Genomic DNA, 13,144 nt, shown 5'->3' on the forward strand with positions numbered 1-13,144 from the left:
TCTTGAGTGATAAAATGGATAAGTTTAAACAAATGTGGGAACCCTGGAAATCGTACAAACTGGTGTAAAACACTTTAAGGCTTACGAAGGTCTCAACCTTTACCCACATATTTTACTTTGGCAGTCTCCAACCCCCTTTTCTTCCTCCTCCCTCTTTTTCATATCTGGAATTGTTCATCTTTATGGCTCTATGTCTCAAATGTTTTGGTAGTTTTAATTTTTTTTGCAGCTTGAGATGGTTTTTGCAAACCATGTTGTTTCCTTCCCGGATTTATGCTTGTCATTAGTCATTTTACAGGGAACTACCTTTTAAACAAGTGTCTGGTAAGGACGCTTATGCTACTTTGGACTTATGTCTTGTTGTTGTATAGTTTATTGGTATGAAAAAAATAATTTTTTATTCTTGTTTTTGGTATTCCTATGTTTAAAAATCAATAAAAATATTGAAATACAGAAAAAGTGATGTATTTTGGATGCTATTTGGTGATGGGGTATGCTCAGTGTTTAAGAACATGTGATTGCTACATCTGGTCAGGATTACAAGAACACACAGTAAAATATGTAAAAAAACAAAACCATATGTAATATTTTTCTTCTTCGCAATCAATTACAAATTTAGAAGCAACTCCACTTTGTAAGACACAATCTTGCCAATCTTACCACTAATCATTCACGGGTAATGTGTTGTCGAACTAATTCTAGAAAATATATCTTAGTGGATTGTATAGGCACATCTAAAATCACAACAGTGAACTGTACATTTACACAGCCTTTGGGTTTACCTGTGTAGCTACCAATTTAAAGGTACCACTAATATACTGTAACTGATGTTTTGCAAAACTCAACAAACTGCATGATACTGGGAGACTATGTAACCTTGCTGATAAACTACTGTTCACCACCAATTAAACCTCAGCGGTGTCAACCTGGGAGAACATTTTTTAGAATCATATGTAATACAAGAAGTAAATGTTGGTAAAATGTGGGTGAGGCTAAAATGATTAACAGACATGGCTTTAAAATAGGCGTTCAACAGGCACAAAAGTAGTATATAACTGAAATTGAAAGAAGTAGACGCCAATCTTATTCTCACATTTAGCACTCCAACAGTTCCAAATATACTCCAGGTTTGGTGAAATTCATCAACAGCCATTTTGCCTGCCTAGGGGACAGGGGCAGACATAGGGAGGTGCAAAATGTCCTGCTGTATGAGGGTCCCAGACCCTCCTTAGCCAATAGGGACCCCCAAAGGGACCCACTGTTGGCTATGACTGCCGCTGCAAAAGTGTATCCAAATTCCAAAACAAAAATCTGAAATACCAGCTTACTGGTCTTTAAAAGTGTGTTTTTTTATTTATTTTTAACTAGTGTAACACACTGCCTGTTTTAGGGTGACAAATGGGCCTGATTTATTAAAGCTCTCCAAGCCTGGAGAGAATACACTTTCACCAGTGAAGCTAGGTGATCAAGCAAACCTGGAATGGATTTCTTCAATGTCTATTGCTATTTGCTAGCAAATGCTTTGAGTCCTGGATCAGATACATCACAGGTTTGTTGGATCACTCAGCTTCACTGGTGAAAGTGTATTCTCTCCAGCCTTGGAGAGCTATAATAAATCAGGGCCAATAACCTCATACCCTATCTATTGAACAGGAAGATTTTGGCTCACAGGATTTTTTGCACATTTTTGTTTGCAGTTATTAAACAGATAAAACGAAAATATTTCAATGATACATTTAACAGAACAAAAGTGAGCAAACCAGTTTGTTGACAGAGTTTACATATACTTTAAGCTGTCACTCCAGTCTTGTTTCCCTATCCAGCAAAAAACTCAGAATTGTGCCTGTTGTGTCTCATATGTCCATGCCCCATCCTAGTCTCCTTACATAGTGGAAGGAAACCAGAAACTAATATTAGCACTGCAAAAGGGGGCAAGGTTTATGTAGGCACAACCAAGTCACTAAGTATGTAAATGCATGCAATTGCAGCTCAATTATATACATATGTAAAACTATATATATATAAAATTGATTAAAACAACTTAGAAATTATATTGATAAAAAGGAACTCACCATGAGAAAGGCCGATCGCCCCTCCTATTATCTCTTTAAATGCTGAAATGTCATTTTCCCAACCACTCTTTTGAGTTTCACATTTATGTGCCTTTGACAGGAACTGTAATGCCTGCAAATAAAAATATGTTTAACAGGACATATCACAAACAAAATTGTATACAACTACTAAAATATTAAACAAAAAGATTTTTGGAAATACAAATTTGATGTCACCAGTATAAATCATTACACAGTCTGCACTATACCATGCAACTTTTTTTTTGTTTTTTTTAATTTGAGACCCCTATACCTTCAATCCTGTGCAACCAACTGTGGATTGATATTTATAATATATATGATTCTTAATTTGTAATATTGCCTCTGTAGGAGCAAATTTAGTTCTATGCAGTGCAATTAATGTGAGTTATATTGTATAATAATGCACATCACATTTAGTCAGCCCATTGAATGGGCTACATATAAGCATCCTAATATGCAAAAGAGCACCTTTTTTTCAAATGTATGACATTGCAAGTTGCCATGCATCACAGCCCACTATAATACAGGAGTCTTTCTTCAGTGCATTAAGAGACCCATTCAAAATGTTTGGCACTGAAATATGAGAATGTAGGTTATGTGTGTTACTGTAACACAGAGATTTAAATTAGCCCTTAAACATTGTCTTGCTGTGTGTTACAGAAATAATGTCCGCTCATGGTATGGTTCTGGAATGTCCCATCAATGCTCAAGCTGCAGTAAAACAATGTAGATTACCTATGAAGTCTAGTGCCTGGCAACCAAGAGGGATACAAGTTAACACTTCTATGTATAGTCTACTATTTTCAAAAGAGTGAACCATTACAAAGTAACAGAGCAAAAAACACATAAATATGTCATAAGAAAATATGGGGCTCAAACTCTATAGTAGAGAACACATGGTCAGGTAGGAAGTATCCCTGTTTAACTCCAATAACTATCGGGGCTTTTATAGCATCCAAGGCACTGATTCACTGCAAAATGGGCAGACAACACACCAGGGACTCAATGCAATTGAGTGGCAATGTTGACCTGAAGGGGATCAGCTTTTTTTTTTCCTCCCCAACCTGGCTTTTCCGACACTCAGACAGGTAGCCGTGCTGATTAGGTTGTAAAACTAAAACCCCGATCACCTTCCCCTCATGGCTCCGATGAGCACTAAATATTATTGGCACTATAAACCAACTGTACAGAAGATTGTGGACACCTAATGTAGTAAAATGTTGAAATTATACAAAAAACAATTCAGGAGAAGTCACTCTAAGATTTGACGGGCTAGATTCAACAATATAAGTGAAAAACTGTTATACAGTACTGCTGTATAAATGATATACCAGCATGATGACTTGGAAAACAGGAATAGGTATAATAAGATTGGACTGCGAGTTATACCTGAAACTTTGGATCTATGTGAGTTATACCTGAAACTTATCTGCATACACTGCCATTTTAATATCTTGCTGGATCAACATAAGGAAGAACACACTCAAATCGACAGATCCTAATCATCTTTTTAACGTCACCTGTAAACTTCATTTATACAGGATTAAATCAGCCATTATGCCACATTTAATAGCACATTGATCCAGTTGTTGCCGGATGTGTCACAACATACTTTCATCTTGAGATGTGTTGTTCAACCAGTACTGGATGCTTTTCTTTCCAAATTTTTGCTCAACACAATGGCAAATTAATATTTCTTCACAATTTAAAAGACCCAGCTATGTTTTTAGGCATTCTTAAGCTACCACAAATTTCACTGGCAGATTGGCACCCACAGTCCTCTCTATTTAGTTCCCAGTGCATCCTCAGTGGTGCAGAAAATATGTGGGTTATTATTTTCGCCAACACCAATGCCATAGATATTGGAGGCACTGACACAAATGCCAAAAGCTATAAATATAGCCACTGTCCACATTGCTAAGAGTTAATATTGAGGCCACGAAAAAACGCGCTGGGAGTTATTACTGTATCTATTGACACTAATGCTGGGGGCCAATACGGCAGCAAATGTAGGGCTTTTGGTTGCGGCCAATGACACCAATGGTTGGGGTTATTATTGGGACCATGTACACCAATGCTTAGGGATACTGTTACTAACACTGATAAAATGGGGCTTAATTTACAATCATTTTCACTTCAGAGTGTTGTAGTACAGGTCTGAAATTTTCAGAAATGAAGGTGCTCTGGAGCCCATTCCTTTAAAAAGACTGCCTAATACAAAGCATTAAATCGCAACAAACAGGGATGTGCCACTTGTACGATTCTTTCGAGGTGCCAGTGGTTGGACATGAGGTACCTTTTTAATTTTCAAGTTGCCCAGTTCCAAAGTTCACTCTGTTCCATTTTGATACTCAAAAGAAAGGGGGAGGGGGATATAGTAATTGTACAAACAAAGATAGATAGACAAACAGAAGACTTACAGATAAAATAATTCAACTTTAAAAATCCATATGTAAAAACAGAAACCCATTTACTAACACAGCTGTAGAGCAGATGTACAACAGTGGTTACTCTAAAGACTGAGGAATATATTTCTTGTCTAGGCTCCCTGATATTATCCATGTTACTAAACAAAGATAATCAAAATGACTGAGTACAGGACATAGAGCTTGAGGAAAACATATATTTCCCAGAATGGTTGTGACAAACTGTAATGCATGTATTTTTCTTTAGGGAAAGCAATTTTTTGGCAACCTGAGTACCATTTGCCATTTTAAAAATATATATCTGGTCTAGAAATTGTTTTTCCCAGTGCATAGTTAAAGTGATTATTGTACTTTTATTTTTTTGGTGAGCCTATATCCTTACACTAAGCTTATGGTTACTTCTGACTGAAACTTTTTTTTGCAATGGCTAAACCAATGTCAACTATGATAAACTTTCAGAAAATAGTTTTCACAGCACTTCATCTGACCAAGGCAGGGATGTCCAAAGTCCGGTTCAGGTGCCAACTGCAGCCCATGTTTAGATTTCCACTGGACGGCAGCCTTTGTCATAAAATCAATAAAATGCCTGCTAGCACTGTTGACCACAGTATAAAATACACGCGTACAAAAAAGCTATTTTATATTTCATTAGACTTGATCAACCGCCTTGCAATTATCAGCCCGCTACTCAGCGGGCATATTTGGCAGTACCGGAGTCCCCATGTGTGCATAGGGAAACCCCTACAACATTATAGAGGGCGTGTGCTGTTGGGACCCTCATGGACTACACCCACTTTGATTTGAAGAACGTGTTCTGCACGGGGCCCACACCGACACCGGACTCCGTGCACAGGGAATCCCTCACGTCACCCTGGTAGGCGTGTGCTGTGCGGGACCTGCGCAGACAACGTACACAGTAACCCTGGTTAGCGGTCATTCCCCACACATTTTCATCTCACCAAATCTGGCCCTCTTTGAAAATGTTTGGACACCCCTGGACTAAGGAATTAGTCAATTTTTTTCTGGTCTTTATGTACCAAATTCAGTGGCTCTCCTAATTTGTTTACCAAAATTCTTTTATTCAGAAATATGAACAAACATTTGCAATTTAATTCACTCTTCCGACAAATAGCACACATGAGCCATCTCCTCTTTACCATTCACCCAAAATATCCTCTTATATCTATTAGAATGTGGCAACATATCATGAAGATGTATATCAAGTAATTATGTTATTCATTTTATAAGTAGTTTTGCAGGGTTTTTATATGACATTGATTTTTTTTTTAATTGGCTTGAATTTCTTTTTATTACCAGAACTGTAAGAGTATAATTATAAACTATGAATGTATGATTGATACCTTTTCGTTTTCTTCTGCTTTTTCACTTTCACCATTTCCATACAGTTTGGCATATGCCTTCCAGATTTCAGCATCACTTGAATCCTGGGCTGTTACTCTTCCAAACAATTCTTGCAACTTTACTTTCAAATTGCTAGTTGACTCTCCTTTGCAATCCTCAATTCCTTCAACTACTGCTCTAGCTAGGATTTTCAGAACCTATACAAAAATTATTTATATGTATTACGAATATACAAAAATGTAAAGAAACCATTAATATTCAATAGCATGCGAGCCAAGCACCTAGAACACTTTCCAATAACAGCAATGCTAGATTTACATATTTACATGTATTTTATGTGTTGTACCATTACATACTCAGGACTTGTTCTGGGTTATATGTATCTATGAGACCTCCAGTATAGTTAATATGTAATTTATGGTGAGAACAAGGACCATGTAGTATTACATGTGCACTGAAAAACTGAGTAGACTTAGTAGCTAATTACCATGCCATGGTAATACACATTCACGGTTTAAAGGCCATCTGCTTCTAATTTTTTTATTATTAATAAATAGGATTTATATAGCCAACATATTATGCCATATAACGCCAACATATTATGCAACCATGTACATTAAGTAGGGGTTGCAAATGACCAATACAGACAGTGACACAGGAGGAGAGGACCCCGCTCCGACTAGCCTTGAATTTTTGTTTTTTTTTGTGTGCCCAAGGGTGTCCTAGGTTTATTACAATCCTAACAAGTACCTTCCATGTTACTAATGCTTATGTAATGCATTTGAAGGCAGTTCTTTTTATTGAAGGACCATGCTGAGAAAATAAACAGGATGTGTCACAATTTCAATTTTATAGTCAGTGTAAGCAATACATGAACCTAAAAAAACTATAGTGCGACATATTTAATTAAAGAAAACATTACAATCATGGCTGCTATGCAAGATCATTACAAGCTAACATAATAACTTACATAAGTACATTACTGTAAATGTAAATGCCTTAGGGTCAAAATAAGGCAGCCCTCCATCCTTTCACATTCCTACAATGTGCTAGTTGTGAGTTTGACAGCCTTTCACTATATAATGATAAACATTTTGTACATTACACCAATTTGTTTCTGAATGCAGTAGAGTAATATTTCAATCTATATGACTAATTGCTGTAATAAAATGGCTTTGCTTTTGGTATGAGCAATGGAACATGTAAAATATAGATTAATAATTCAAGGGACATTTAAACATAAACTGGCTAACATCAATCAATAGAAGCCAAATATTTTGTGTGCATTAATGAGCCAGAGTTTTGCTTAAACAAGTGGATAGAATATATTGCTCATTGAAAGATACAGTAATATAACATGATGTAACCTATAAAAGGAAATTACCAGAATACTTCATAACCGCCTGGAACAACTAATGGTCCAGTCCACTCACATACATTTTTACTTTTTGTTAATCCTGTAAAGATAAACCAGTTTTTCCAATGTCCAATTTAGAGTCAAATTGTGATTTGCTAAAAGGTACCTGTCACTTAAAAGGGGGTGCAATGCTTACTATTTAGTTTTTATTTATATTACAGAGATGAAAAGTGTAAAATACCCTAAGATCAGTACTGTACCCAATGCTCAAAATACAGCTAGAAATATGTAATAGAGTCTGGGTTGGGAAGTTCTTGCTTCTGAATACAATTAAAGATGAATATAAAGCACAGTGAGAGAGAAAGCAGGCTTTTACTGGCAATTCTGTTACAAAAATAAAATTTATTCACACAATATTTGAATCCAATTTCTAACATAGATCAACTATACTATTATATGGTTTGAGGTTAAACAAACTGTATAGATAGATAGTTTGAACAGTAAACCAAAATGTCAGGGTATTTATCTCAGGGCCCAACTCGTTTTGCCTCTTGGCTTTTTTTAGGGGACTGAGTCCAAAAGTATGTCTGAATGAAAAAATAAACTATTATCACATATATTACTTACATTAAACATTCAGTTGTACAAAAATAATAGTTATAATAAGGTCATAATAATAATATATATTTGTCTGTATATATGTATCATATATAATGATACATATATACATATACATAATATATACATATAATGATATATATATATACAGACAAATAATAACGAATTCATCTGTCCAGAATATGCACATCTGTTTATAGTCACGGCCACCTTATATAATATGGTAAGCAACTATAAAATATATACCTTGAATATTAACACAATATTAACAACAAGTAATATTAGAATAATATAATCACTATCTGCTTTGTGTTTCCAGTGAACATATGTGTTTGAGAACCTTTGATGCTTTGATCCAGCTGTCCCCTATTATTTTTGTACAACTGAATGTTTATTGTTAGTAAACGCTTTCTAACTAACATTGAAGCCTTATTATATTTAATTTTTCATGTAGGAATATGTATGTGTATATATGTGTACACTTACATACATATAATTCTGCCCTTTCTGCATCAATATGTATACATGTGATAATAGTTTATTTTTTCATTCAGACATCGTTTTGATCTCAGTCCCCTGAGGAAGCCAAGAGAGATAAATACCCTGACATTACTGTTCAAACTATCTATCTGTACAGTTTGTTTAACCTCAAACAATTTATTAGTATAGTTGATCCATGTTAGAAATAGGATTCAAATATTGTGTGAATACATTTTATTTTTCCAACAGAATTGCCAGTAAAAGCCTGCTTTCTTTCTCACTGTGCTTTATATTTAGACTTACTTAGGCTTGGCAACTGTTAACTTCAATTATTTAGGGAGTCCCTTTTGGTAGAATCCATCTCCCCTTTCCCATCACCATGTACAATTAAAGATGAAATTAAACCAGCAGGTCAGCAAGAAGTACAACTGTAAAATTGTGTTTGGGTAGGCGTTTTCATCAACATGCATTTTGTAGTTTTTAAGGCTTGCGGTTGTCTGTCGCCCATGACTGCCATTACCAAGAGTACAGCCCTGTCCATTGGGTTAATTTCAGTTACCAACATTTAATCTATTGCATCTATACATTACATTTAATTTTTTTTTACCAAATGTAATCTTTGCTGGCTCTGAATAGATAGTAATTTTGTTTATGTTAAAATGGATAGTTCATATTTTTGACCTTTTGTGTTAAGTTCTATTTTATAGTTTTTTGGTAGCCTTCAAACAACATTTCATCTTGTATTCCCGTCTCTCTTGACTAGCTGCATGTCCAACATATATCTATATTGTCTTCTAAATTATTCTGAATCTAATAATGTCATATTGCAGCCTAATGGGTAGATAGGTTTAAATACCATGCTTTTCCTAAGCTTAATTTAGCCATATACATTTTTTTAAATAAGTGCGATTGAAATATGAAGCAAGGTTTTAAAGACGTTGTGTTAGAGTTAGTAGCAATTTTGGAACTCCAAACTTAAAATATCTGTTTTCTGGTGCAAGCTTCTTTCTGATTCAACCAATTTGTCTGACACATCCACTTCTTTGCCACAGCTAAACGGAGGTTGTGTGTAAGGCCTAGGCATTGACAGCTCAGGAACAGACAGACAAATAGGTAGAAAGGCAAAGACAAAAACAATTTGAAAAACATAAGCAGATTTGTTTTTTTAATATGTTAATTATGCTAAGAGTGCCTATTAACTAAATGGTTCATCTGCACTTCAGGATAATCCAATAACAATATACTGACAGAACGGCTGAAATAAGCATGTGATATAACTGTTGGTGATGGAGGCAAAACATTCAAAAATACCCACCTGCACATCTTTATATTTAGTCCTTAAGTCCATGAGTCTATGATAAGCTTTAACTGCTTCACTGAACTCTCCTATATCAGTACTTGTAAGAAGATAGTTTTCCCATATTTGCCAATGTTCAAAGTTGCATTTGATTGCCTCTTGAAGTGTTCGGAAAGCCTTCTGCCTTTTAATAAAAAAGCAATGTTAGTACACTGAAGAATATTTAATAGATGTGAGTTTGCCATACATGAAGATGCAGGTTACTGAATGGTGGCATGTTAATTAAGGAACTATTTTAATTTTTACAAGTTCCTGTGCATGCCTTAGAAAAAACTTTTTTGCCTAATCACATAGATTTTACAGCATGCAGCTAGTTCTAGGTATATATTTAAGGACAGTAAAAAAAAGTGAGGGGTTTTAATTTATAAGTGTTTGCAGCTTCAATTAGATTCCATTGAAATGACATACACAGTCTGATTGTTGCCATTACATCATTATTTGAACAACCTTGGTACTCATCAGTAGAAAAACATGTGATGGGTGGCTCTGGAATGATAGATTAAAAGGAAACTAATTATTTGAAACACTTTAATTACTTTCCACTTACCATCTGAAAATGTAATATAGTAGCCGTCACTGACCTGAAGTCTTCTAGTAGAAAATGTGGACTTATTTTTATATTTTTCAAAAATGTTTCCAAATGACAAAAAAACTTAACTAGCTCCTAGCTTTTTTTTCTTGTGCAGCTTATAAGAGTAGTAGTAAGCATGTAGATGTTTCAAAACCTGATGCCACCAAGAGATTACCACACTATACTGCATATTTTATTTAAATCTCTATTATGAATGCAGAAAAATTCAGTAGGGCAATACATTTACAGTGGAATGCCAGCCAAACTTTGATTTTACTCTCTAGATACAATTGTTAAAGGTTAAACCTCAGTCAGGGTTTTTTCTTGCTATCTAATGCAAGAGAAGTAACAAAATCATTTCAAAAGACACTATGACAGCAACAAAAACCTTACAGAAGGTTCCATGGTTTACTAAAAAAAAGTGTGCTTTCTGCTGTTCTGCCTTCATTTGAAAGATTCTTCGCAGCTGCAGTTCCGGTGACATAATATGATGAAAAGGCAACATTTCTCAACAAGACTAAATAAAATAAAAGGCAGTAATTTTTTTCCTATACTGTTTAAACTTAAGAAATAAATACTTTGCCCAGTTTGCAAAGAGATGCGTCGCTGTATTTACCAAAATGCACTGCAGTGATGCATGCTGTCTTTAAAAAGGGGGCTGATATGCATTTGTTATTGAGTATTGTGGAACGGCCTTTTATTATAATGCATCATTTTCCAATAAGCATGATCTGTTAGTATAAAAATGTGGTGCTATAAAATTATCTATTGCTTTTACTTCATTAAATTAGATTTGAATAGGCACATAATATATAAAAAAATGTCTAATGTAAGGCTGAGGCACATTTATAGTGACCAGATGAGAAAGCCACCTAATTTGAAGCTGAGGCATATAATTAATTCAAGTATACATATATACGTATATTTCGGAAGGGCAGGTGACCAATCAAAGAAATGCAATGAAATATGGCACCAAAAAAAGCAAATTCATTTATTTAGGATTGCCAGTCAATACCTTACAACTTTGCAAAAAGAAACCTCAAAGTAAGTTATCAGTAAAAGTAGATCTAAGAAAATGATTTCATCTTGCTACAGCTGAACAACTTTGCTACAGTCCTAAAAAAGTTTAAGACCAAGGTGCATGCCTCATCAAAATTTATCAATGGTAGATTTAAAACAGGTAAACAATCTTGATAATTATACTGAAATTGCTAGACAATGTAGCAAAGAAAAGTAAAGCAAGGCTGAAGTAGATGAGTGAATAATGAGCATCCATGTTTCAACAGCATAGGAAGGCAGGTAGAGGAAATGTAATAAGATATGGGCATTTACAGGTTTTTACATTTTTCAACACCGTCAGTGAATAGTTACTTTTAACCTCCCTCAAACAACTTCAAAGTAAGCTATCAGCGGAAGCAGATCCATGGGTATTATTTCATTTAACTACAGCTGAACACAGAACACAAGCCAAAATAAACGTGGTTTCGTAGGAATGGGTTTCAAATCTCTGACAGATACCAGAAAAAAAGCAAACACCAGAGCAGTGCTTTCCCCATAAACACATGTTCTAAATAACAGAAGTAAATGAACAGTGTAATGGTAACCCACAATAAAAGAGTAGTATATCAATATGGTAGCCTTGTTGCTATCAGAATAGGACACCAAAACGATAGTGTATATGTATGTGTGTATATATATATATATATATATATATATATATATATATATATATACACACACACACACAATCCTTGTAGCTGTAGGAGTATCAGGACAAAAGTAACACAACAAAATAGGCTAAGCATTTGAAAATGTTTAATACACTACAAAAACATCTATCTACTACATACATAAAAAGTCTTGAAATTGGTAGGGAGGATAATTACTTTACTATCAATAGGTTGCTGTTCTTGCAAACAAGGACACACTTTTAAAATGTAACCTTACACCCTTTTTTTCACACTTATACTTTGTAGAAGTAGTTGAATTCAATCTATTACCTTAGAAAGCTAGAAAAGATTTTTTTACCTGCTACCGGGATCTGACTTCAGGCCTAAACCCTGCCAGCTGTCATTCCCACAGGTACACAAATATTAGGCAAAAGAATTACCTCATCACTAGACTGCAGAAAAACATCTTTATTGTATTACAGCAGCACGAGTAAATGCTTTTACGCATTTCAACCAGTAAAGGCACACTAACCAGGCAGAAAGGTAATCATTGTACTATGCAGACAGGAATAATACATTAACATGCTTAAAATGGAGGTGAGTATTTAAGGATACCTACAAGACTAAATGATTAAAACATGAATAGGTATGGATTGCCTTCAGCAGAAACTTCATGCCATAATGATCAGTATAACAAAACGTTTAATCAGCCTAACTTACAAATATTTCTTGACTTTTCTGTGAAAAGCATGCATGGCCCTAATGTTTCCAACAGTCTGATTCTTTAAATGGTTGGCAAAGCCACAGATCACATTAAAAAAATAAGAATGATAACAATACTTAGGGTGGAAGAGGAAAGATTTGCATATTTGCCTTACCTGCTTCAAGAATATTTTTCCCTGAAAATACTGCAGCCCCCACTTGCTGGAGCTAACAGATGTGTTATAGTGTGTGTATTGTGTATATAAAGAAGTCATCTTAAAAAGGGCACTCCAATAAAAAATGAGGTAAAATAACAATTCAGGCCAACAGTCAGAAGTGGATATCAAGCAGACAAACTATTTCACATAATGTGATATTTATGAAATTAACATATTTAGGAGTAAATAATAGTGAATAATATAGTTATGCAGGTAGAATAACTTATGAGGTCCTACAAAATGATGTTTTTTTCTGTTAAATGTATGGTAATGTACAACAAAATATAAAG

General features: G+C 34.8%; 1 protein-coding gene across 1 annotated transcript in view; it reads right to left on the reverse strand.

Annotated features, from left to right (window-relative positions):
* Positions 1–13,144, reverse strand: part of TTC27 (tetratricopeptide repeat domain 27) — a 183,843-nt gene that overhangs the window by 18,921 nt on the left and 151,778 nt on the right. Inside the window, exons 17-19 of the mRNA XM_072409253.1 lie at positions 9,652–9,817; positions 5,881–6,078; positions 2,073–2,184 (exon numbers count right to left, since the gene is read on the reverse strand). Of these exons, the coding sequence (XP_072265354.1) occupies positions 2,073–2,184; positions 5,881–6,078; positions 9,652–9,817 (476 nt within the window). The remainder of the gene's footprint in view (positions 1–2,072; positions 2,185–5,880; positions 6,079–9,651; positions 9,818–13,144) is intronic.

This window comes from Pyxicephalus adspersus, chromosome 4 (assembly GCF_032062135.1).
Source record: "Pyxicephalus adspersus chromosome 4, UCB_Pads_2.0, whole genome shotgun sequence".
Classification (NCBI taxonomy): Eukaryota; Metazoa; Chordata; class Amphibia; order Anura; family Pyxicephalidae; genus Pyxicephalus; species Pyxicephalus adspersus.